This window comes from Trachypithecus francoisi, unplaced genomic scaffold (genome assembly GCF_009764315.1).
Source record: "Trachypithecus francoisi isolate TF-2019V2 unplaced genomic scaffold, Tfra_2.0 Lachesis_group2, whole genome shotgun sequence".
Lineage (NCBI taxonomy): Eukaryota > Metazoa > Chordata > Mammalia > Primates > Cercopithecidae > Trachypithecus > Trachypithecus francoisi.
The window spans coordinates 55,278,143-55,303,120 of NW_022681465.1; the positions used below are offsets into that span (position 1 = coordinate 55,278,143).

Below are 24,978 nucleotides of genomic sequence, written 5' to 3' on the forward strand. Positions count from 1 at the left end.
CAAAGAGATGTTTGCACACCATATTCATTGCACTGTTATGCAAATAGCCAAGAGGTGGAAGCAACCAAAATGTCTACTGATGGACAAATGTACAAAGAAAATGTAGTATCTGCATGCTGCCGTTTCCTATTATTCAGCCTATTAAAAAAGGAAATTCTATCACATGCTATCACATGGTTGAATCTCGAGGACATTACATTAAGTGAATTAAGCCATTCAAAAAAGGACAAATATTGAATGATTCCACATATAAGAGGTACTTAAACTTAAAGTAGTCAAATTTGTAGAGATAGAAAGTAAAAAGCTAGTTGCCAGGGGCCGGGAAGAGAAGAAAATGGGGTATTATACAATGATTATAGAGTTGCAGCACGATGAAAAAGTTATAGAGATCTGTCGTTCAACAATACTATTGAGCTATACACTTAAAGATGGTTAGGATGGTAAGAAGAAGAAGAAAGATTCTCAAGGAGAGTTGTTGTTTTGAAGTTTACTCAGTGCTAGAAAGCCCTAAGAGGACTAACAAGGTCTGCTCTACGGGGCTGCCCATGCTGTCAAAACAGGACAAAGCCTGTGCCTTCAGAAGCAGTGATGCCTCTTGCTCGCAGAAATGGCATTCACTGGCTGGGTACGGTGGCTCACACCTGTAATCCCAGCACTTTGATAGGCTGAGGTGGGTGGAACAGCTGAGGTCAGAAGTTCAAGACCAGCCTGGCCAACATGGTGAAAGCCCATCTCTACTAAAAATACTAAAATTAGCCAGGTGTGATGGTGCGTGCCTGTAGTCCCAGCTACTTGGGAGGCTAAGGCAGGAGAATAGCTTGAACCTGGGAGGCAGAGGTTGCAGTGGGCCAAGATTGTGCCACTGCACTCCAGCCTGGGAGACAGAGTAAGACTCCATCTCAACAAAAAAAAAAAAAAAAAAAAAAAAAAAGAAATGGCACTCACCACTAGTGATTACCACCACACCTTTACTTACATATTCTCTTTGCCCAGAAGTTCTCCCATCTCCTCTTTCCAAACCACATATCTTTTGGCTCATGTCAAAGACACTTCTTGATTCTGCTCAACCAGATGTGATCTCCCTGCTCTTCAGCTTCCAAAGCACTCTATCTACACCTCTTATACCACCTGCCCATATAGTTATGTTGTGTCTCTATTATCCACATCACTAGAGTACAATGGTGAAGGTGCTATTTACCACTGTGGACTCTAGCGCACACGGTATCCTGCACAGAGAAGAGGTTCACTCAGTGACTCTTGAAGAGACTTTACTGTATCCTCATCCCAGCCGGAGGAGCAATCAAACCACAGCCTCCAAGCCACTAGTGTTGGACACTGAAATATTTGTTCCTAAAGCTTTCCTAACTCAAAATAAATAAATAAATAAATAAATAAATAAAGAGAGAGAGAGAATCCCAACTTATCTCCAGATTTCTCCTCTCCTATCTACCACAGTGCAATAAAGAAGGTGAAAAAACTTGCCATGATCTGAAAGCTCCTGTACTTCCCATACCCTATGCCCCATTCCAGTCATTCCCTCCACAGGGTTTCCCAAGTACTGGGGCTGGGTGCAACCCTGAATGCACTTGTCAGCTTTTGCGCTGCCTCATTATTTCTGAGAAGAATCCATCATAATTTTGCTTAAGCTTGTTGTTCTAATGACTTTTTAATTATCTTCTCCCTTTCCTCCTCCATAGTTGCTAACTTGTCAATTTAAAGACTTTAAAAGAGTGCAACTTTTGATGATGACAACCACTCCAGTTAAAATTCCATTAACTACTTCACTCAGGGAGCTTACTTAAATGATCTGAGCTAGAAGCACAAAGAAGCTTCAAGCAGGTAGAAAGGCAAGCATCTGTGTATCCATCTGGGCAATCCACCTTGAAATTTGAACACTTCGTCTGATTTATTGCCCAATTTTTATTATATTATCAATAAGTCAGTTATTATACAGTTTTTTTAAAGCTGTTTGTAATTTCTCTGTGAATCATTTTTATTTTCATTACAGAAACACTGGACTTTAAAGGCAACAAGAATCACCTCTTCCAACCCTACACCGTACCAGGCTGAAAAGCTAAAGTGATGGAGAGAGGACCCTGGTTCAGTTCACTGTATATTTTATTTCATTCATTCATTTAACCAAAATTTACTACTTGTCAGGCACTGGCCAAGACACTGAGGGTACAGAGGTGAGTAAGATAGACTGCTAATCTCATGGAGCTTACATGGCAAAAGCGGCCAAGTAGAGGAAAGAACGAGTGCAAGGACCCTGGGGCAGGAAAGACGAACATATTTCTGACACAAAGAGGAAATCAATATGACAGTAGCCTAGTGGATGAGGGAGCGTGGCAGGAGCAGGGGCTGGAGAGGGAGACAGGATCCATGTCTCACAGACCTGAAGGCCCTGGCAGGGAGAATGTACTTTATTCTAAGTGTGACAGGAAGTCAGCAGAGAATTGAAGCCAGAAAGTCTATGATCTAATCAACACTTTTTAAAAAATTATTTTGGCTATGTCACGAGCAATTAACACTGTCTCCAATTTGATTTCTCCCCTATACCTCTGCTATAACATGGAGCACTGTCCTCATAACTAAACTAAAAAAGCCATCGTGGTACTTCCAGCCTAGCTCATCCTCAGCAGAGAAAGGCTGGAGGTACACAGGTACCTAAGGCAAACAATGGAGGAGGAGAAGGCTCTGCAGCCTGAGCTCACAGGTGAGAGGACCCAGAACCTCCCGGTGTGCAAAGCACCATGCTAGGCTCTTTAGCCAACCAGTCTTAACCAAAGTCCAAGAACTCTCTAGCAGTAGCATTCAGATATGCTATTCTTCCACAGACAACTGACCACAATAAGCCTTTTACTACAGGGGCATAAGGACAACTAATCTTGCTTTCTGTTCCAGAAGGGCCAGAGGAATCTACAGGAATTTTCTCTTCTAACTCACCACTGAGCTCATTCTACTTTCTATGCAGAAGTATTAAAGTTGTAAAGAAAGGGAAGCAGGGTTCCAAAAGGAAGGGTGAGGAGGCAGGTGGCCAGCAAATGTGGGTGTAATTATGCAAATGCGCTAGATAATACCTTTTTGAATACTTCGTTTCAGCTTGTTACACAGATCCACGCGTGGGTTATCGACATTCTCTTCTACTGATCCCGGGCTTTGCTCTGGAGAAGATAGGCCTCTGCTGAGATCCAGTGGTATTTGACCAGTGTGTGGCGGTGGAGAGGCAGCAGGGCTCTGGGTCGTGGTGGTGGGACTGGTGGAAGTCGTCAGGTCCAATGCTCCGATCTTTGAGTTCAAGGGAGAAGTCAAAGACAGCTTTCTGGCCCTCACTGGGGAAGATGTTCTCGACACAGCCAGTGGTGGTGGGGAAGAGAATTTGCGACACAGACGTGGGGATTTTCCATCCACCAAATGTTCTCCTCTGTTGTTCTGGCTGGTAGCAAAAAACAATTCCAATGACCTTAAAATAAGAGCAAAAGTGGCTAAGAGATTGTAGCCAAGTGAAATTAATTCCCAGATGTCATTCAAGAACATGTTCCCTTCATTTATAGGCCACGATCTCATTGCACTTCTATCGCTGGACTTTCCTTAATCTAAATGCTACATGTATACCCTCCACCTGCCAAAGAAGCACAGACACTTATTAGCCATCGTCTAATCCCTTGCTACTAAACTGTGGTGCAAACACCAGCATTGGGATCTCTGGGGAGCTTGTTAGAAATTCAGAACTCAGGCTCCACTCCGGGCCTGCTGAATCAGAGCCGGCAATTTAACAAGACACCCTCCCCCCACCACATGCAAGCTGATTCTTATGCATATTAAAGTTTTAAAATCATAATTGTCAAAAAAAAAAAAAAGAAAGAAAAAGAAAAGCCAAAAGCCATGGAGTTCATTTCCAAATAATCACAGAGCAAGCAAAGGCCAATTGGAGATTTCAGGTTTTCAACTTTGTGCCTGGGGAACTCTGTGTGACCTTTACATATGGCCTTCTGCTGGAGGGGCATGGTATTTTCAGAAGCAAGCTAGTACACCCTAGGATCTGCTTTGCAGAGCTGGCCGGCATGGTGACTCCTGAACGAAGAGGGCCATATGCTAATGACAGGCAAATCTCTAGCGATAGGTGTACCTGACGGGGATGGAGGTGAAAGGCCTCTTGTATATGTCAGAGAGTTTCCCCAGCACCACAGCGGCAGTAGTGAAAATACGATAGGTGTGCAGAAAGGTGTTGAGGAAATCGATACTAAGAAACCGCAAGTCTGTCAGTCGTTCCAAGAGGCGCTCCACGCTGGCATAACGGATCTGGGGCACTTTGCAAGAGTTGAGTGTTTTACTGAAGCAAATGTCAGTGTCGTCTTTATGAAGGCGGGCATCAGACCTACATGCAAAGGCAGGAACATGATGGTAAAACCAGGAGGAGGCTTTCCCCTCGGCCACTGAGTATTTCAGCATTTGTTATCACACACTCAGGAGTGGGCTTCTCACTGCATTTGATAGGAGACAGATGATTGCACAGTTGTCCCTCAGTATCCTTGGGAGATTGGTGCCTTGATCCCCCCACCATATAAAATCCACAGACACTCAAGTCCCTCATATGAAATGGTATAGTATTTCCAAATAACCTATGCACAACCTCCTGTATACTTTCAATCATCTCTAGATTACAACACTTAAAACAATGTGAATATTATGTAAAATGCTGTTATCCTGTATTTTAAAATTTGTATTTTTTTTATTGCTGTATAGCTATTTTTTGTTTTTCTTTCTTCCAAATATTTTGGATCTGCGGTTGACTGGCAGGTAGAGGGCTGATTGTGTATGTCTATATGACATACACACATATCAGCATAGGCAGGGTTATGAAAACATCAAGTTTATTATAATTTAGGAAAGCCAGAACGAATAATGGAGGAGGTAAATAATAATTTGTCTCACTTTGTGGATTCCTTCTCTCAAATTCAGTCATGTTTTATTAGGAAGATGAAGCCAAAGGCCCTCTTTAGGAGCAGGGGAAAGCATTGCTTATGCCCTTAAAGCAAAATATCAACAGTGTGCATAAAAAGTATTGGGTGATACCTCCCACAATAGGGGAACACAGATATCACTGCTATATCTGCAGTTATGTCTTTTCCCTGACTTCTAATTTTGCACATTTGTGCTTTCCTCCCTTTCTTTTTTTTATTAAACTGATGGATATAGGGTTAGGTATTTTGCTCTCTAGAATCAGCTCTTTTTATTTATCCCTTCTACTGTTTTTTATATTGTATTAATGTCTGTTCTTATTTCCTTCCTACACTTTCCTACAGTTTAGTCTCTCGTTCTTTTTCTAAGCTCTTGATTTGAGTGCCTAATTTGTTTATTTCATTCTTCCTGGCTTATTAATGACTTTTAAGGATATCTATTTTCTGAATACTGTTTAATCCACAAGTTTCAAGTGTGATATGTTATGTTTTTATTATGTTTTCAAAATTCTGGGTATTAAAAATGTCTTCACTTAAAAAAAGGTAATGGGTGAAGGATATTCCCCCTGAATAGCACCTACCACTGCCACCCTGAAATCCACTGCTTTTGTCATTCCGTCAAACCTCCCATCTGGCTGCCCCAACCCCTCGCCTTCAGACCATTGCACTGGCAGCTTCTCCAAGTGGACAACGAGGACTGCCAGTAGCCTTCACTTCCCCTTCTGAGACTACTTGTTTGTTTTCACTGCAGCATTTCAGAACAGGCGATCAATGAAGTCCTGAATTTCACCACTTGATTAAAGGATCTGCTACAGGGTCAGTGACGTTCAGTGAGCCAATTGCTTGCTGAGAATCCATTGGCTGAGAATCAGTAGGAGTGCCCTTAATTAGCCCTTTCAGCGCTTTGAGGGATTTGAAATTATATATTTATTTTATTTTGGATAAAAAGGAAACAATTGCTTTCTTAGCTTGCTCTTAGAAATGTCCCAGCCCAAAGTACGCTCAGTGCAGGTGGAAGTACTTCATCTGCAAGCCTGAAAGAGCATTTTCAAGGAGCAGCTTCCCCCTGCCAAGGAATTGACTGGGGTGGCCCATTAGCTTGAGTTACATTACTGATCTTGAAATGCCCAAGTGCATCTTTTGAGATTCTTGAAAATAACAAGGCACTTTCTTCCACTCACTATGTGTCCCTCAACCAACTTTATTTTTCTGGTTCTTAATTTGCTCATGCATAAAAAGATCCCAGAAAATTTTGTGAATCCATCAGCCTGTCCAGAAGATGGCTGAGCTAGATAATCACTTGTTATCCCATCATTTTCCACCAAAAAAATCTCTATTTTCTAAGAAAGTTGAGATCAAATATTATTAAAAGAAAGTCATAGTTTACATACCCTATAAAGGGATATTTTCACCTAATAAGCGTCATGATTTTCACATTCTATTCGTAGTTTTGAGCTTTGCATCCTTTGACTATAATTAGCTTATTTGAAACACTAGGACAAAAAATGTGTTGAAGCCAGCATGAAATTAAAATAAAACTGACTAATTACACTACTTGCCTTCAAAATCGTGATGACATTTTCATTTTAAGTAAAGAAATTAAATATTATGAAATTATTTAGTTTTCTTTTATTACACTGAGTAGAATCTTACTTTATTTCCTAAGAGACTCTCAAGAAAAATATAATACATTACTGAAGTCTCCTATGATAACAGCAACTCCTCTTTGGTAAACACAAGAACAATCTTGAGAGATCAAACCCATATCATCTATTATAATTGGTAAGTTTTAAAAGGAAGTGAGTGCTTACAAAGTGATGCCTTGTCAGTAACAAGACACAGTTATAATAGGATAATTTTTCTAACTCTGAGAAATGTTGAGTTTTTTCTTCATGGTTTATAGATAGGGAAATACATAGGGAGGAATATAAACTTCAGGGTAGAATAGAGCCATCAGAAGGAACAGAGATTGCAAAATCTCTTTGCTCTGATTGAGGATAATCAGGCTCAGTAAGGCTGGGAAAAAATAGTAGTACATATATAAAACTTCACTCTGCCTTGGGAATAAAACTAGTGTATTATAGATATGTTGGATTTAATAGAAAATCTTTACAGTCCAAGATACAGGTTTCTGTCCTAACAGGAGAACAGTTCCAACTCATTAAGTGTCACCTCTGTGCACCCAAAGGCAGAAAAGTCCTGGTCTGTATGTAAGTGGTAACACAAATGAGATTGGACATGGACACTGGTAAACTGCCATGGTGGGGGACAAAAGATGCATTTGGGTGCCAGCAACAACTGATCAGGCACAAAACTGAAGTCTTCATTCGTATTAATTTTATTTTATTTTTTTAATGGAGTCTCACACTGTTGCCCAGGTTGGAGTGCAATGGCGTGATCTTGGGTCAGTGCAACCTCTGCCTCCCAGGTTCATGTGATTCTCCTGCCTTAGCCTCCTGAGTAGCTGGGATTACAGGCACCCACCACCAAGCGTGGCTATTTTTTTTTTTTTTTTTTTTGTATTTTTTAGTAGAGATGGGGTTTCACTATGTTGGCCAGGATGGTCTCAAACTCCTGACCTCATGATCCGCCTGCTTCAGCCTCCCAAAGTGCTGGGATTACAGGCGTAAGCCACCGTGCCTGGCCAGTATTAATTTTTAATGTCAACAAAATGTATGTGTAGTGGGCATACAGCTGCCCTAGAGTTTAGTGGCTTAGAACTTGTCTGCACTTTCTCACTTACACATTCTAATTCCAAAGCAGGTGGACTTTCATGGTTGTCTAACCGCCAAGAAAGTGCTTTCAAATACAATGAAAATCATATATATCCTTTTGGAAAATATCAAAATTAAAATTCTGTGGTAGAAAATTAATAAGAAAACTCTAACCCAATGATGTGAATTCAAAAATTAAGTCATAGTTTGGACTTTTTGACTTAATATTCTACATTTATTATTTATCTTAACATCATAACATTTTAACTAACCTCGTTTCAAATATCATACTGAATTCAAAACCTAGAAAATTGAATGTAAAATGAATTTTGCCCTAGAATTTAAAATGGCCCTACCCAAAATATTTTTAAATTTGACTAGTAATGTAAAACACTATCATCCTTTTATCATTTATATTTTTCTGTAGCATTGATTGCACCAGTATTATGTACTCTGCCTTCATGTGATATAATAATAAGTTTTAAAACTTGTACCATTGGGATGATGCTAACTGTAGTTAATATCTGTCAGAATAGGAAAGTCTTCCTTCTAAAGTTAATGTTATTTATTGCTTCAGCATAAACAGTTCAGACTTCAAAATATCCACATAAAAAGCCATAAAAGACAAACTTTTTTTTAGTTTCAAGTAACTTGTTTTATAAACATAGAACTGCTTTTAAAAATATATTTTACTCTTAGAATTTGGAAGGAAAATAACCAAGAAAATGAGAGTAATGAAAAATGTGGTTAGCTTTAAAATACTCCCAAGACAATTTCTGAATTTGAAAACAAAGTATATGGAGACAAAATCATGAATACAGACAGCTCTAGCACACAGTTACTGATAACTTTTCATTTTAAACCAGAGCTTTCCTAGTGGAAAATTGTTAAGATTTACTTTGTTAAAAACAGCTAGAGCAGGATGGCAGCCCTAGGCAAATAGCCTCTGGGGCAAAGCATAAATAGGCAGTGGGTGGACAGCAAAGCCACTTGATTCATGTTATCTAAATGTAAACATATCTGAATGGCCAAATCTGGGTAATATGATTCATACCCAATGGGAGGATTCATACTCAATGGGGCAGCCACACCTTGGTCCACCCTCTGAACTTGGCACATCTGGGTGTCACTATTATTATTATTATTATTATTTATTATTATTTGAGACGGAATTTTGCTCTTGTTGCCCAGGCTGGAGTGCAGTGGTGTGATCTTGGCTCACTGCAACCTCTGCCTCCTGGGTTCAAGTGATTCTCCTGCCTCAGTTTCCCGAGTAGCTGGGATTATAGGCCTGCCACCACGCCAGGCTAATTTTTTCTATTTTTAGTAGGGATTGGGTTTCACCATGTTGGCTAGGCTGGCCAGGCTCTTCTTGAACTCCTGAACTCAGGTGATCCACCCGCCTCGGCCTCCGAAGTGCTGGGATTATAGGCGTGAGCCACTGCACCTGGCCTACTATTTTAAATTTTATATTCAACTTGAACATCTTAGGATTTTGTCCTGAGTGAAGATATATGTAACAGTATAAAAAACAATTTTTCTATGCTATGAGTTAGTAAAGTGTGAATGTGAAAAATCATTTTGATAGTCTTATTTATAATGGAATCATATGAATCACTGTGTTCCTATCAAGAAACATATTCTCAATAAGAAGCAGAATTCTATGGATGCAGTATTTTATTCAAGGTTTTACATGCTCTGCCAATTTAATCTTGATTAAAATGTAAAGGAAAGGATTCTCACACTTACTTAATCATATGTGGCACAGTGACTTTGGAATTCTCTTCAAACACTATAGTCATTAAACCATTACATCGTATATTGTCCACACACTGTGAAATAAAAAGTTGACAATTACAACCCACATGAAAGTCTAGGCAGGTCATATATTCCCACAATCGTTTATAGCCAAAAGAATCAATTCAATTTCTTTCTCTCTCTCTCTCTCTCTCACTCTCTCTCTCTCTCTCTCTCACACACACACATACACACACACACACACACACACGGAGCAGGTAAATATTACACACTGATGAATAGCTTCAGTATTCAGATACTAAAACTGTACCAACTAAATGCCTGACAAATACCTGAGGACAGATACAACAGCTATATTTTCCCTGAATGTATTTCCCAAGAATTCTGACCACAGCGTCACTTTGTCACAATTCTTTGGCAGCTCCAACACTACTTGAGAGGTGACTGGGACCTGACCATCATCGCTCTTGCTATATTCATTTTCTGCAACCAGGGGGTGGTATGGAGTAGTCAGATTAGAAATAGTGGCTTCCTAAGATGGAATTCATCTTCTGTCTCACTAGTAAGCTCTGCCTCTGCTTCTCAGGTATTCTTTCCAATAAATTCCCACATTTTACTAGTACCTCTGGCAGCCTCTGTTGATACTAAGGCTGTTTGGTGAAGGGACCATGTGTAATTTCTCCTGTCTCTGGCATGCTTAAAGCCACGTATCATCTTTTTCTCTTTTCCAAGGGAGAGTTCAGGAAGCTGTGCTAATTTTCTCTGCCTTCATTATTTAATCTATGCCTTATCAATTTAAATTTTCTCTCTGCAATTATTTTGGGTTAGAGAAGAATTTATTTTGAATTATACATATTCCCTTTGAACAAAACAGGAAAATGAAAAAAATATAATCAATTTTTAAAATAAAAAATTGCTTCTAGTCCCTATGACACTATACAGTGCTTTGTGGCTATAATTAAATAGTGCGGTGAAGCTGATTGCAATGTGACCTCACATAGGTCCTGAACTCAGGGTCTACCCTAAACACCAATGTTCTAATAAAAGAGTGAATATGCAGGTAAGAAACTTTAGATCACTGGAATTCTGACTATTCAGTCTACTTAGTATTTCAGCCATGTTCATACTTGTTGTTCCTTAAAACTTTGTTTTCCTCACATCTTACGCCATTACTTCAACTACAAAGCATAAAGGATGCCACTTGTGGGAAGAAAGTAGAATATTTTTAAGTTCCCTTTCAATATATTTCCTTAAGCTACAGCATCTGGAAGTAATTTGGAGTTATATTTTAATATAAATAATTATGATCATCGACCATAAATTTGGCCATTTTTGCTTATATGTGAATTTATGCTCTACCTTATCCCACAAGTGGATTACAAAAACACATATAATAAGACAAAGTTAAGGTAAGTGAGAAAATCAGAGGTGATTTAGATAAAGGATGGCAAACAATAAGACGAAGCCTGAAATAAAGCCACCACACACACTTTATGTTGAGAGCACTTGCCAGAAGTGGGCCTCAAAATTAGCAGGGCTATGGAGTAGTCAACTCAAAGAGGGACTCAGTGTTAGCTACGAAATTCATACTTGAGTAGAAGGTCAATTAATCCTAGTCTAGGACCAGACAGGACAATTGTCTCATGGGTTCTCATCAAGAGAAATATTGAATAATGTAGTGAACAATGTCCTCAACAATATCTTATTATTATTATTTTTTAGAGACACTCTCATTCTGTTGCCTAGGCTGGAATGCAGTGACACAATCATAGCTCACTGTAACCTCAAATTCCTAGGATCGAGTGATCCTCCTGCCTCAGCCTCCTGAGCAGTTGGGATTACAGGTGTGTGCTACCACACTGAGATTTCTTTTGTTTTGTTTTGTTTTGTTTTTAAATGTAGGGACAGGTTCGTGCTATGTTACCCAGGCTGGCCTTGAACTCCTGGGCTCAAGCAACCCTCCCATCTTCGCCTCCCAAAATGCTGGGATTACAGGTGTGAGCCACCTGTATTGTTGAGCCACAAGATATTGTTGCACCTGGCCAACAATATCTTTAAATAACTACAAGTTTTGGCAAACTGTTTTGTATAAACAGTTGAAAAATACAATTCCAAACATACAACCCTGTGGTAGACCCCAAAGAATGTGACCCAGAGGCCCATCCTTCCTCTGCTGGTCTGCTTGCAAGCACAGGTTTCACACTCTCTAGAAAAGAGCACGGGCTGCTCTTCTTCACACTGAAGAGATGCTGCTTCTCTTATCCTAGTTTGTGTAAGTCTTGAGCATCAGGAAGTTGGAAATAGTATTTTCCCACAAATCCTGAAACTGCTGCATCCTGTGTGTCCAGTTATGTAGAGTCAGTGTTTCAACCAGCAAGCCAAGCTGCCAGTAAGTGGGATATCTTCTTGTGCCCGAAGAAAGGCCACACTGCCTCTCTGTGGGAAAGCTCTCAGTCAGGGCCTGATGAAAATACACATCAAGGGCCCTGTTTCACAGTGGGGACATACATGGAAGAATGAAGAGATGGGGATGGCTGGTGCATGCATTCATAATGAAGAAAGTAAGAGAGAGGACAGAGAAATCAGTTGGAGGCAGGCTACGGAGAAGGGAGTCTTGAATTTTAATTTTATCCTACAGGCAGATGGGAAGCTAATGAGGGTTTCTAAGCAGCTCCCTTATGCTGAAAGATCTAAACTGACTTCATGGTGGTATTCATTCAATGAAAAAAGAGGCGAGAATGAATGGAGACCCAAGGGATCATTGGAATATTGAGTCTGTAATTGAAATGATTCATACCTCCCCTGAGGCAGACTGTGGGAATAAAGAGAAAAGGGTGGACATACATATTTTGAAGAAAGGAATAATAAAAGTTGATGAATTACTGAATAAAAGCAAGAGAAAAAAACAAGGTAAAATCAAAGATGGCCATGGTTATAAGGCAATTTTAAACTTTCTGATGCAAATATACTTAAAAGTAATAAAACAGGCCGGGCGCGGTGGCTCAAGCCTGTAATCCCAGCACTTTGGGAGGCCGAGACGGGCGGATCACGAGGTCAGGAGATCGAGACCATCCTGGCTAACATGGTGAAACCCCGTCTCTACTAAAAATACAAAAAACTAGCCGGGCGACGTGGCGGGCGCCTGTAGTCCCAGCTACTCGGGAGGCTGAGGCAGGAGAATGGCGTGAACCCGGGAGGCGGAGCTTGCAGTGAGCTGAGATCCGGCCACTGCACTCCAGCCTGGGCGGCAGAGCGAGACTCCGTCTCAAAAAAAAAAAAAAAAAAAAAAGTAATAAAACATAGCCAAATGTCTTTCCAATCACCCAGAGTTTAAACAAAGTTAAACAGTCAATGTTTTGAATTCTCAAGAGCACCAAGAAGGCACATTGATTACATGGCATTGGGATTTTACTAAATATCTGTCTTACAACTGCATTTGTGAAGTACTTACTATGTGAAGACACTGGGCTAAGTACTGGGAAATGAGGACAAAGAGAAGAAAAGTAATATATGAAAGAGCTTTGAAGATGAATAAGGCAAGCCACTTCAAATTCACTTTCCTAATCCCGATGGGGACAAAATGGATTAACATCATCCCTGTTCTTCCCAAGCTATGTGGCAGGGTCGGGGGGCGGGGTAATGAGGAAAAGGATTGGATGGGGAGAGGGGTTGCACACTGACAAGGGTAAGTGCTCCTTCACCCAGCGACCTTTCTAGCTATTCCTTAGACTTCTTTTCACTCTCAGTGTTTCTGAATCACAACGAGGAAGCCCCCTGGGGAACCAACACAGAAAGTGGGAAAGTAGACATGGTGTTTGGTGAGACCTGTGGGAAATGAACAATGTTCCTTCAATTTCCTTCAACATTCTAAGCAAATGACATAGTTACTGAGACGACAGCCTTAGAATGACTACACCATCAAGAACAGAGGTGAGGTAATGGGGAGACCACTTAAACTCAGCCCAGAGCTCCCACACAGCTTCAGAGACAACCACACTATTTAAGTGGAGCCCAGACAAGGTGGGGATGGGCACTGGAGGTGGCCAGAGTCACAGACCTGGGTCATAAAGAAGCATCTCTGTCTCGTCCTGGACAGGGGGTCAGAAGGCAGAGATTTAACTCGTTTCTTAGGGATTCATAGTCCAAACCCCTGGGGAATACAGGAATTAGGTCTGGAAGTCCAGGAAATGTACCACTGGAGATGAGTTCAAAGGGCTTGTCATCCTACCTGCACCAACAGTCAGAGAATGGAAGGGCAGAGCTACCTGGCAGCCCATCAAAGCTACAGGATACCCACAATCACAGTATCTTAAGATGCAGTTTCCTGGGGGCTGACTTTGTCTACTTCCCTCCTCTTAGAAACCAGAAGGGAAGCAGCTTTTGCTTTTTGAAAGAGGGAACCAAGAGGAAGGGGGTCTCAAGACCAATCTGCCCAGTTCACTTGCCCAGGAAACTCTACAGGGCTGAAAGTAGTAGGGAAGACAGTCAGTTTCCATAGTCCACAACAGAAGCCACGATGTGTGACCCAAGTGCCAAGGAGTGAGAGATGAGCCCACTCCAGGGAGCTGAAATAGAACGTTTTCTCCTGTTCCCAACATAAGAAGCAAGTGCTTTCCCCTCCTTCATCCTTCATCTATGGTGCCAATCCAGAGTTTAGCTGTGTGTCTCTTCTGTTTTCCAGGATCTGGAAAGGTTTTGTGGAGAAAAACAGAAGAGACACACTGAGACATTTTTTGATCAGCTACAGTGTTACATATAAACAGCTTAGTCAGAATACTGCATAAAATTTGACAGAGAAAAAATAAGATAAATCTGGCTTTTCATACCTAATATGAATACACATAGAGTACTACTTTGGCTGGAGTAATATTTAACTTGAAAAACCATGTAATTATACAAAAGAGAATTGGAAAGGGGAAATAATACATTAAAAATTATCACAAAAAAGATGAAAAATGAAGGGTGAAGAATTTTATTACTATTAAGCTATTTATTTTTTAAATAAATTATTCATCTACGAAATAGGAAAGAAGAGGTCTTCATTTTTTTCTCCTCTCTCTCTCTTCACAAATATAGGAATTTATAGTTTGAAATTTAGGAGATATAGGCAAAAATGAATATAGACTTTTATTTTTCATCTTAATGTTTTTATTTTTTATTATTAAATAATTCAAATATACGTAAAAGAATGAGCCATCCACGTACCAGCCACTAGACTTAACTAATATTAACACTTTCCCATATTTTCTATAGATCATTGTTTTTCTATAAAGGATATAAAACACTATAAACATAGTTAAATCCTCCTCTTTTTTTCCATTCCAATAGGCTCTTTCTACTCTGGAAGCAATGACTATCTTGAAGCTGATGGATATCCACTTGTCCTTCTTTCATTCCTTGTTTCTTATTTTACTATATATTTGTGTATCTGCCCATCATAAGTACAATATTATTTGCATTTAATTTTTATATAGATGCTTGTATTTTTCTCACACAACATTGCTTTTAAGATTTGTTCATATCGATATGCATAGTTCGTTCATTCATATAACTGCTATATATCCCACTAGATAAACATAAATTACAGTTTAGTCAATCTCATATATGTACACATTTAAAAGGTTTTCATTTTCTGCTATAACAAAGATACAGTGACTATTACAAATTTCTCCTTGTGAAAAGTTTTTCCTATCTTTTAATTTTTCAAAGGCAATCTGTCTTTTTACCTTTTGAGATTTTTCTTTTTGTGTTTTGTCTTCTATAGTCTTACCTCGACGGGTCTAGATGAGGTTTTTATTTGAGTTTATGTAGCTTGGAATTTGGTATGTTTCTTCAGTATGAGGATTCGTATCTTTCATCCACTTTCAAAATTCCTACTCATTTTCTCTTTGAAGACTGCATCTTTTCTATTCCCTCAAATCTTTCTTTCTGCAATTCTCATTCCAGAAATGTATATTGGGCTTCTAACTCTATCCTCCCTCTGATTTCTCATATTTGCCATCTCTTTATCTCTCTTTGCTGTATTTGAGGTAATTTCCTAGAATATAGGATCTATATTCTATATAGCTATATAGAATACAGATATTCTATAGCTATCTCTATATAGTTATATTCTATCTATAGCTATATAGAATATAGCTGCATTGTATCTATAGTTATATAAAATATAGCTATACCTATCTATACCTATATATAGGTATAGAACCACATACCTATATATATTATCTGGTTCTAATCATCTCACTAGCTATGGTTGATCCACTGTCTTTAATAAATTTTCAATGAATTTCTCATGAATATGTAATGTTGTGGTCCTACAGTTTCTAGTTTTAGATTTTTCTACGTGGTTCTTTGACAGGTTAGCCTGGTTTTTCTGCATAGTGATCTCTTCTTTCCTTATGATTTTTTTCTTTCTTTTATAGTTTTATTATACTTTAAGCCTTGTTATTTTATGGTCTTTTCCAAGTTGTCACCCCATTACTTGAGGTTCTTGTAGTGCTAATTCTACTGCTATCCATGCCTGCTAAGTCTCGCTCAGGATAAATAATTTACTCACAAGATTTGTAATTTTTAATCTGAGCACATGTCATGAGCCCCAGATTGTAGAAGTGTTGCTAATGGAGTGGCTTTGTGTTTCGGGCTGCAAGCATGCCTGGGATTTCAACATTCAAAAGTTATTTTTAAAACAATTTCTCAGTTTGGCATTTACACCATGTGAATAAGTCTGATTTCAAATCTGTAGGCCAGAGACACATTCTTTTTTTTCTTTTTGTGAGACAGTCTCACTCTGTCACCCAGGCTGGAATGCAGTAGCATGATCTTCACTCACTGCAACCTCCACCTCCTGGGTTCAAGTGATTCTCCTGCCTCAGCCTCCTGAGTATCTGGGACTACAGGCATGTGCCACCATGCCTGGCTAATTTTTGTATTTTTAGTAGAGATGGGGTTTCATCATGTAGGCCAGGCTGGTCTCAAACTCCTGACCTCAAGTGATCCACCCGCCTCAGCCTCCCAAAGTGTTGGGATAATAGGCGTGAGCCACCGCATCTGGCCACATTCATTTTTAAAAAGAAGATTTTTAAAAATTCAGAACCCAAGACAAAGACAAACTTCTTTCTTTCTTTCCTTGGGTCAAAGGGTACAGTTTTTTAGGTTCCTGTTTCACAAAGGGAATACCCTTTCAATGCCCAGGCTTTAAATAGAGAACTTGATTAATGGGCCTTAGGCCAACTCTTGCCCTCTTTATATGTTAATACCACTAGGACACGGAACTAATATCTAGTCTAAAACCATTCCCAAGTCTGTAAGTCTTTCACTTTAAATTCCCTTGTTTCTGGCAACAAGAGATTTCCCTTCCTATCTGTAAATATACCTACACATTAAAATTTTTTAGTTTTACTGATTTTATGTGTTAAACATTTCTGTTTTTATAGCAAGAGGGGACCTAAATCAGCTTAGTTCTCCATAGTACCAGAATTGGAACTTGAAATAAATGTTTTAAACTCAAAAGAGGAGATTTATGTGACCATTTCTGCACATCTCATTATCCAGTGTCAAGTCTCATTCATAAATCTTTCTGAGTCATTGTCAAGCCTTAAAATTATTTTAGGAATAAAAGGAAATTTTTACTTTCACTCAAGTTTCAGGAGAACAAAATATATATTCAATCCAAACCATACCTCAGAAGACTATGTAATGAATAGTCATATTTTAAGTTATATAAAAAGGTCTTTGATAATTAGCACACAACCTTTAATCTATCCATGAGATGGATGGGTGGATAGATAGATGCATGGATGGAGAGAGAGATAGAGAGAGAGAGGATAGATAGATAGATAGATAGATAGATAGATAGATAGATCTTATTATGATGTATTTATAATAGGGGAATGGTTTTCAAAATGAGTTCCTTGTCCCCAGACTTCAGGGACATCCCCAGGCTGTACAAACAGGAATGTGAAAAAAAGAATGGCTCCTGGAGTCTCTAGGTCTACCAACTTTATTTCAACCAGAGCATTCTGCTTTTATCTTACTTCCATTTGGGACTTGGAGTAATGCTGCAATGAAGAAAGAGTTCTGCTCTAGAAAAAAGGTTTAACTACAATAGAATTGGTATATGTGAGTGTGTACATGAACGGCCTCACAGAGGAAGGTGTGGCATACATTTATGGTTATATAAGCGTGTACCCTGGTTGTTGGGAAGAAGTGATGCCTACATACAGTTCTTAATTAAGAAATACATTCAAATAAGCAGGGTTTCAGATATCTTTAATGTCATCTTGAATTTGTGTGAATTACAATAAACCTTGAAGTTAACAGGAGAACAAAATTAGATTCCTAGATCATAGATAGTCTAGTTCAGTTTGTAATGGGTGGAATGGGATCTGGGAATACGTATGTTCACAAAAGCCCCAAGTGATTTTGAAGCAGCTGGTCTTTGGACAAGTATTGAGAGTGACTTCTCCACCAAGAGTTTTTCAGGGTCTTACTTAAGGCAGTACCTATTTAAAGACCAGTGGTCTACTGTGGTACCATATTTTCCACCTTCCTGATACTTCTAAGTACTGGCAAGAAAGGTTAGAGTCAATTTTTAAAATTCACCTTTTTATGTTGAAGAAGAAAATTCCCTTTTGATTTCTGAGAAGCTATTTTTAGGGAGAAAGCATGTCCAGGGTGCTACAAATTTGTCTACACAGGTCTATATTTTGGGATATCTATCCAAACCAAGAAGCTCAGAGGTAAATTTTAATTCTGCATTTTAGTTAATAGCCATAATTACAGTGGATCTGTTTAATAAACCATTATGTATGACAGTGAGACAAGCACAAATGAATGTGCTTTATTGAAATAAATAGTCAAATCTTCAGCCTCCAATCATTCCCTATAAATAGATGAAAAAGGGGAAGAATTATTGGTTGAGACCATTAGCCACTTGTACTTTTTGCTGGAGGCGCCAACAGTTAATTATGGCCTTACTGGTGTAACTAAGAGTGTGATTAATCATTCAAGTTCCTTCTAAAAATTACAGCTTCAGAGAGAGAGAGAGACCTGGCAAAGCTAAAAGTCTTAAGTTTTGTAGAGTTTCTTATGGGAAACTGGGATTGTAGCAATACTCAGGAACCACTTTATCATCCTAAAAAAAGAGCTACCTATGATTAGTATAATACACCACAATAGCTTAGCAAGGTGGCTTCAAATCAAGCCAGAAAAAGTAAGATTTAGAAAAATAGTGGCCAGGCACAGTGCCTCATGCCTGTAATCCCAGCACTTTGGAAGGCTGAGGCGGGTGGATCACGATGTCAGGAGATCGAGACCATCATGGCTAACATGGTGAAACCCCGTCTCTACTAAAAATACAAAAAATTAGCCGGGTGTGGTGGCGGGTGCCTGCAGTCCCAGCTACTAGGGAGGCTGAGGCAGGAGAATGGTGTGAACCTGGGAGGCGGAGCTTGCAGTGAGCTGAGATCATGCCACTGCACTCCAGCCTGGGTGACGGGGCGAGACTCTGTCTCAAAAAAAAACAAAAAACAAAAAAAAGGAAAAGAATAGAAAAAAAGAAAAATAGTGACAAAAATTAAAAAGACAAAATAATGGAGAACATATATATTCATAATCTAAATAGAAAGAAAATGTTCACTTCCCTAGTCTATAAGGCCAGTGCCAGTGAATTACTGTCTATCCAGTATAAAAAGACAGAAATAGTAGAAAATGTGAATCTCATTGATAATTACAGAAATGTAAATTAAAACCACTAGAAAGCAAAAACACTTTTCCATTAAATAGAAAAACGTGATAAATGTGGCAAATGCAACATTGGCAAGACTCAGAAGACAATTACATAGGTACCTTGTTGATGATGTAGTAAAATTATAACTTACATATTTCTTGAAGGAACTGTGGCAGTCTGTCACACCACGAATCATAAAATAAGGAGAATGATTAGGGTTTTTACACCAGCCTTATAGTCTAACTATACACCAACAAGGGACTTTAAAAGAAGGGAAAAACTCCCACACAAAGATGTTTAGCACCTCATTATATATTAATCCTCAAACTTGGAAACAGTTCATATACTCAATGCTCAATTGTTCAGAAAAAGCTATAAAAGCAGTAAATTGATGCAGTTGAATATATTTAATATAATGCAGATGAACAATAGATAGCCAATATGAATATGAAGAGTTTATAGGAATATAGAAAGAAGTAAATGAGGTAAAAAGCAAACATGATATATGTATACACTGAGACGCAAACTGTACAATTATTTCTATACAGCAAGATTGTGGAAACTTTAGAGATGGAAACAGTTCATTCTTCAGGACAGAGGTTTTTTAATTGTGCAGAAGTGATCTATGGAGCTTATGGAGTTTAGAATGGCATCTGGAATGTGGGTTAAGGAATCTGCATTTAAAACAGTCCTCACGTAATTCTAATATAGGTTATCTGTGGAAGGTATTTTGATAAACATTTTAGTGTGTTGGGTGTTGGGAATATTTCTAGTTCATTTTTGTGTCCATATTTTCACATATACACAATAAAATATTAAATAGGACATTTCAAGCATTCAGTAAGCTTATCTTCTTAATAATGAATATGTCCAGAAATACACTTGAGAGACTAATTCTATGAATGGATATGTAATCTCTCCTATAACAGGAAAATGCTTGAAGCAGAGAATGAAGCCAGCTGAGATATAGGCTTCTGGGCAGCAGACTAGGCTCAGTCAAGAGCACAGCACTCTGTCCCTACCACCTACCCACCTACCCACCTACCATTCAAACCCCACACCAGCAAAATCACTAAGTATACTAGAACAATCACTATTTCACTCAGCCTTTGGCAGCAGTTGACGCGTGACCACTCCCTCCTCCTTGACACGTTTTCTTTACTCAGCTGCTAAGACACCATATCCTCTTAGCTGTCCTCCAGCTGCACTGGTGGTTCCTTCTTGGTCCTCTTCACTATTCTCCCTGACCTGACCCCTTTCTCAGTCTGCAGCCCTCTTACTTCTACCTACGCATAATCCCTTGGTGATCTCAACAGTCTCACATCCTTAAATACCACCCAAATGATGTAGTATCTTCCACCCAGACCTCCCTCTAAATGCTGGACTTCTATATCCCACTGCTTATTTATCAACTCTACTCAAATGTCTAGCAGACTTCTGAGACTCAGTACATTCAAAAGTAAATTTCTGCTTTTCACCTCCAAATCTCTTTTCCCAGCAGATTTCTCCATCTCAGGTAATGACAACTCCATCCTTCCAGTTGCTCAGGCCAAAACCTCTGAGGTCATCCTTCACCCTTTTTCTCTCACATCCCAACTCTAATCCACAATAAAACTCTGCTGGTTCTACCTTCAAAATGAATCCAGACTCAGAACCCGAATCTCCATCTCCATTCCTGCCATGCTGGCCTGAGCTCTCAACATCTCTTGCCTGGACTATTGCAGCAGCCTGCTCACTCACCTCCCTGCTTCCACTCCTGCCCTCTGCCCTCAGCCCATCCTCACCACAGCAGCCACAGCAATCCTTTCCAAACCTAAGACAGTTCATGGCTTTCCTTTGCTGAAATCCTTTAATAGCTTTCATCTGACTGAGTATAAGCCAAAGCCCCTTTCATTGGCGTAGAAAGGCATTCTTGATCTGGCCCGTTACCTCGTTGACTTTCTTTTTCTTTTCTATTCTCCCTCTCACATACCCTACTCCAGCCACACTGCCTTTCATGGTATTCCTTGAAATATGCAGCCTCCTCCTACTTTACAGTCTTTGCAATTGCTGTTCCCTCTCACATGGCATCACATATTCACATGGTATCTCCATCACCTCCTACAGCCTTTGTTTAAAAGTCTCCTTCAGAATGAGGTGACCACCATTTAGAAACTCCACCAACCCACCCACCTTAAGCAGCCCAATCCTTCTTACCTTGCCCTATTACCTTCTAATATAAAATAGTATATACTTAGTTATTACCCTCATCATTTATTTTTGGTCTTCCCCACGTTAGAGTGGAAGTTACGAAAGGTTAAGAAAATTTTGTTGTGATGGCACATGTATACATATGTAACAAACCTGCACGTTGTGCACATGTACTCTAGAACTTAAAGTATAATAAAAAAAAAAAAAGAAAGAAAGAAAAAAAAGAGTTCGGCCGGGCGCGGTGGCTCAAGCCTGTAATCCCAGCACTTTGGGAGGCCGAGACGGGCGGATCACGAGGTCAGGAGATCGAGACCATCCTGGCTAACACGGTGAAACCCCGTCTCTACTAAAAATACAAAAAACTAGCTGGGCGAGGTGGCAGGTGCCTGTAGTCCCAGCTGCTCGGGAGGCTGAGGCAGGAGAATGGCGTGAACCCGGGAGGCGGAGCTTGCAGTGAGCTGAGATCCGGCCACTGCACTCCAGTCCGGGCGACAGAGCGAGACACTGCCTCAAAAAAAAAAAAAAAAAAAAAAAAAAAAAAGAGTTCAAGGCCAGCTTGGTCAACATGGTGAAACCCTGTCTCTCTAAAAAAAAAAGAAAAAGAAAATTTGGTTGCAGTTGTCTCTTTTCTTCATGATATGTCAAAAATCTCTAGAACAGCGCCAGGCATATAGCACTGCATAAATATATTTGTTGAATGAATGAAACCACAAGTGTCAAAGCCACACAATGCCAAGACTCTGTCGGCCATAGTCATTTCGTGTGATGGTATCCCCATCACTAAAAAAGATATAACTTGGCCGGGCACAGTGGCTCACGCCTGTAATCCCAGCACTTTGGGAGGCCAAGGCAGGCGGATCACCTGAGATCAGAAGTTTGAGACCACCCTGGCCAACACGGTGAAACCCCCGTCTCTACTAAAAATACAAAATTAGCTGGGTGTGGTGGTGCACACCTGTAATCCCAGCTACTTGGGAAGCTGAGGCAGGAGAATCAGTTGAAGCTGGGAGAGGTGGAGTTTGCAGTTAGCCAAGATGGCACCACTGCACTTCAGCTTGGGCGACAGAGAGAGACTCCATCTCAAAAAAAAAAAAAAGATAGAACTTTTGGTTAGCCTCTTTCCATTGAAGATATAATCTAATACAATTTTTTTTGCTATGCAGCGTAATAGCCATAGCATCTTGGAAAAATAAGGAGGAAGTTGTATAGTTCTGTATAGAAAGACTCACTTAGACCTTTGCTAGTGACAGGCAAAGCACTGGGTGCCTTTCTTTAAAGGCCCAGGCACAGAATCATTCACACACTCCAAGCGTCTTTCTCTCTTAACAATGCCTCCCCAGTCACGCTAAGGAAGGTCACCTGAGCTTCCATCAAGTCTGTATTTTAGGGACCCCAATTATATCATAAGGTAGAAGGTAGAAGGTAGAAGCAGGTGGAAAAACACCTTTGCTTACTCCTATTCTCCCCATTCTTCCTACACATCTTGGCTTCATAACACGCACACAATTTTGTTGCATTTAGCTGTTTCCTTCCTTTTGCTCCCTATGAGCCTGCCTATTCTCCCTAAGAGCAAGAACCACGGTTGTATTCCTGGTACCTGCACAATACCTGACACCACATGGTGATTCCTCAATAACTGTTCGTAGAGTCAGTGAATGATTCAGAGTTTCATAAAGTAAGAGATGTGGTACAAATAGGGAGAAACTTAATATGCTATTAATTGATATAGCACAGAACTAATGAAAGTATGAATAAATCACCACAAGGATGCAATTCCACAAAAATGGAAGATCCCATATTTTCATTTCCTTGTCAGGCAGAAAAGAAATGGCTTCTCTTGTAGCTATTTATTTGCCATCGAAGCCATCCTGAGGGTATATAAGTAAAAGTCCAGCATAAGGCACTCTTGTAGAGGATGTTTAGAGTGCTAAACAGAAAAAAAGACCCAGATTAGGTTTACATTCTGACTCAATGTAGCTGAGCAGCTTGTGACAAATGCTTAAATTTGCAGACCTCAGTTTTCTCACCTGTGAAATGGGACTAAACTTATTTCTCTCTGCTTACCTTCAGAATACTATTGTAAGCGTCAAATGAGATTAAGTCTGTAAAACTTCTTTGACAAATAAAAGTGATTACTACTGACATTCATTTTCTATTTCACCTCAATTTTCAGTCACTCAAAAAAAAAAAAGAACTGACTCCGAAGAACTATGATAGAATTCATGTTTCCACTTAAGTCTTACATATAAATTACTATGAGCTCTTCCAAAAAAAAGTATGAAAACTACAATATATATCTTTTCCATGTGCCCCGGTTTCTTTGAGTTAACAACTTTGAAAATAATTATCAAGTCCTTAAAAAATATTTTTCTTACATAGCAACACTTTCCCCCTTCAAAGCCAAAATTCATATGGAGCTTGAATAAGAATGCCCAAGTTCAATCATGCCTAGTTTTGACATATTCTAAATCATATTATTTCCTAAATAAATGGAGCAATTCCCTAACTGGGTGCTGCTGATCAAGGAAAGGTAAACAATTCTGTTCCCTAATTTTTTAATATATAAAATACAGGAGCTCATTTTCAGGTTTCATACTAGAGACAGTGTCTCTTTTGATTCTTTAATTCATGATTTCCTGCCATAGCCCTTGTTGGCTGTTTTTGTATCTTTCACCATTATTCTACTTCAGAAACAAATAAGCAAAATATCGAGTGGAGCCATTAGAGAATTTATTACTATAAATTAGTATAATACTGTTCAACACAATTGATTACATTTGCAGCTGGTGTAAAATGTCCAGGAACTAAAATCCAATTACTACATTTCAGGCAAATTTTAACCTTAAGAAGAAGAACAAACAACAACAACGATAATGATCACAGCTTACATAGTGATTATGGCAGTGACCATAGCAACTGAGTGTAATTTTTTAATAAAAATAAAAAACCTCCAAAAATTATCTCCAAAAGTTTAAGTTGTGAAATTTAAAAAACAAAAATTTGGCAAAAGCCACTTGCTTACCTGACTGATGTCACTCATCCAGGCAGCTTTCTCCTGGCGTGAGGGCGCTAACAAGACAACAGTGAAGGCGGCAGCGTCGGGAGGCTCCACCACTATTTTAAAATCCAGGTGCCCAAACACTTGCCCAGAACCTTTAGCTTGAACACACGTAAGTCAAACAATTAGATGAGAATACAAGAAAAAAAAAAAAAAAAAGAGTGATAACTGCCTTCACATCATTCAATTTATACAGTCCATTTGCACTCAAATCGGGACTCTCATTTCAGCAATATCGTACTTCTCAGGCAAGAAGAGGGCTTTATTAAGCTCATAAGCAGATGAAGAAGCTGAGGTCAGTAGGTTACTTGAGACTACAATCCTGGTTTCCTTCTGATTTCACGGTTTGTTTTTTTTTTAATTCCCACGATTTATAGAATTCCAACACTCTAATTCAACTCTTCTTTCTTTTCTATCTGCCACTTAATAGTCACTATCACAAAACAAATTCAGTAAAATGTGAATTCCCAAAGATGGTTTAACAAGGCTCATGGGCTAAATGGTTCATATATAAATGACTTTAGGGAGTTTGTCCTCAGCCTCTCTCCCACCTCTAATTCTAATAGAATC

The 24,978-nt window shown here is 39.3% G+C and overlaps 1 protein-coding gene across 3 annotated transcripts in view; it reads right to left on the reverse strand.

Moving 5' to 3' along the window:
• RASGRF2 (Ras protein specific guanine nucleotide releasing factor 2) overlaps positions 1–24,978 on the reverse strand; it is a 277,046-nt gene that overhangs the window by 113,892 nt on the left and 138,176 nt on the right. For 2 of the 3 annotated variants that reach the window (XM_033179254.1, XM_033179252.1), the window contains exons 12-15: positions 24,373–24,509; positions 9,425–9,507; positions 4,130–4,378; positions 3,081–3,463 (exon numbers count right to left, since the gene is read on the reverse strand). In XM_033179254.1, the coding sequence (XP_033035145.1) occupies positions 3,081–3,463; positions 4,130–4,378; positions 9,425–9,507; positions 24,373–24,509 (852 nt within the window). The remainder of the gene's footprint in view (positions 1–3,080; positions 3,464–4,129; positions 4,379–9,424; positions 9,508–24,372; positions 24,510–24,978) is intronic. The other variant, XM_033179253.1, reaches the window with a different exon arrangement.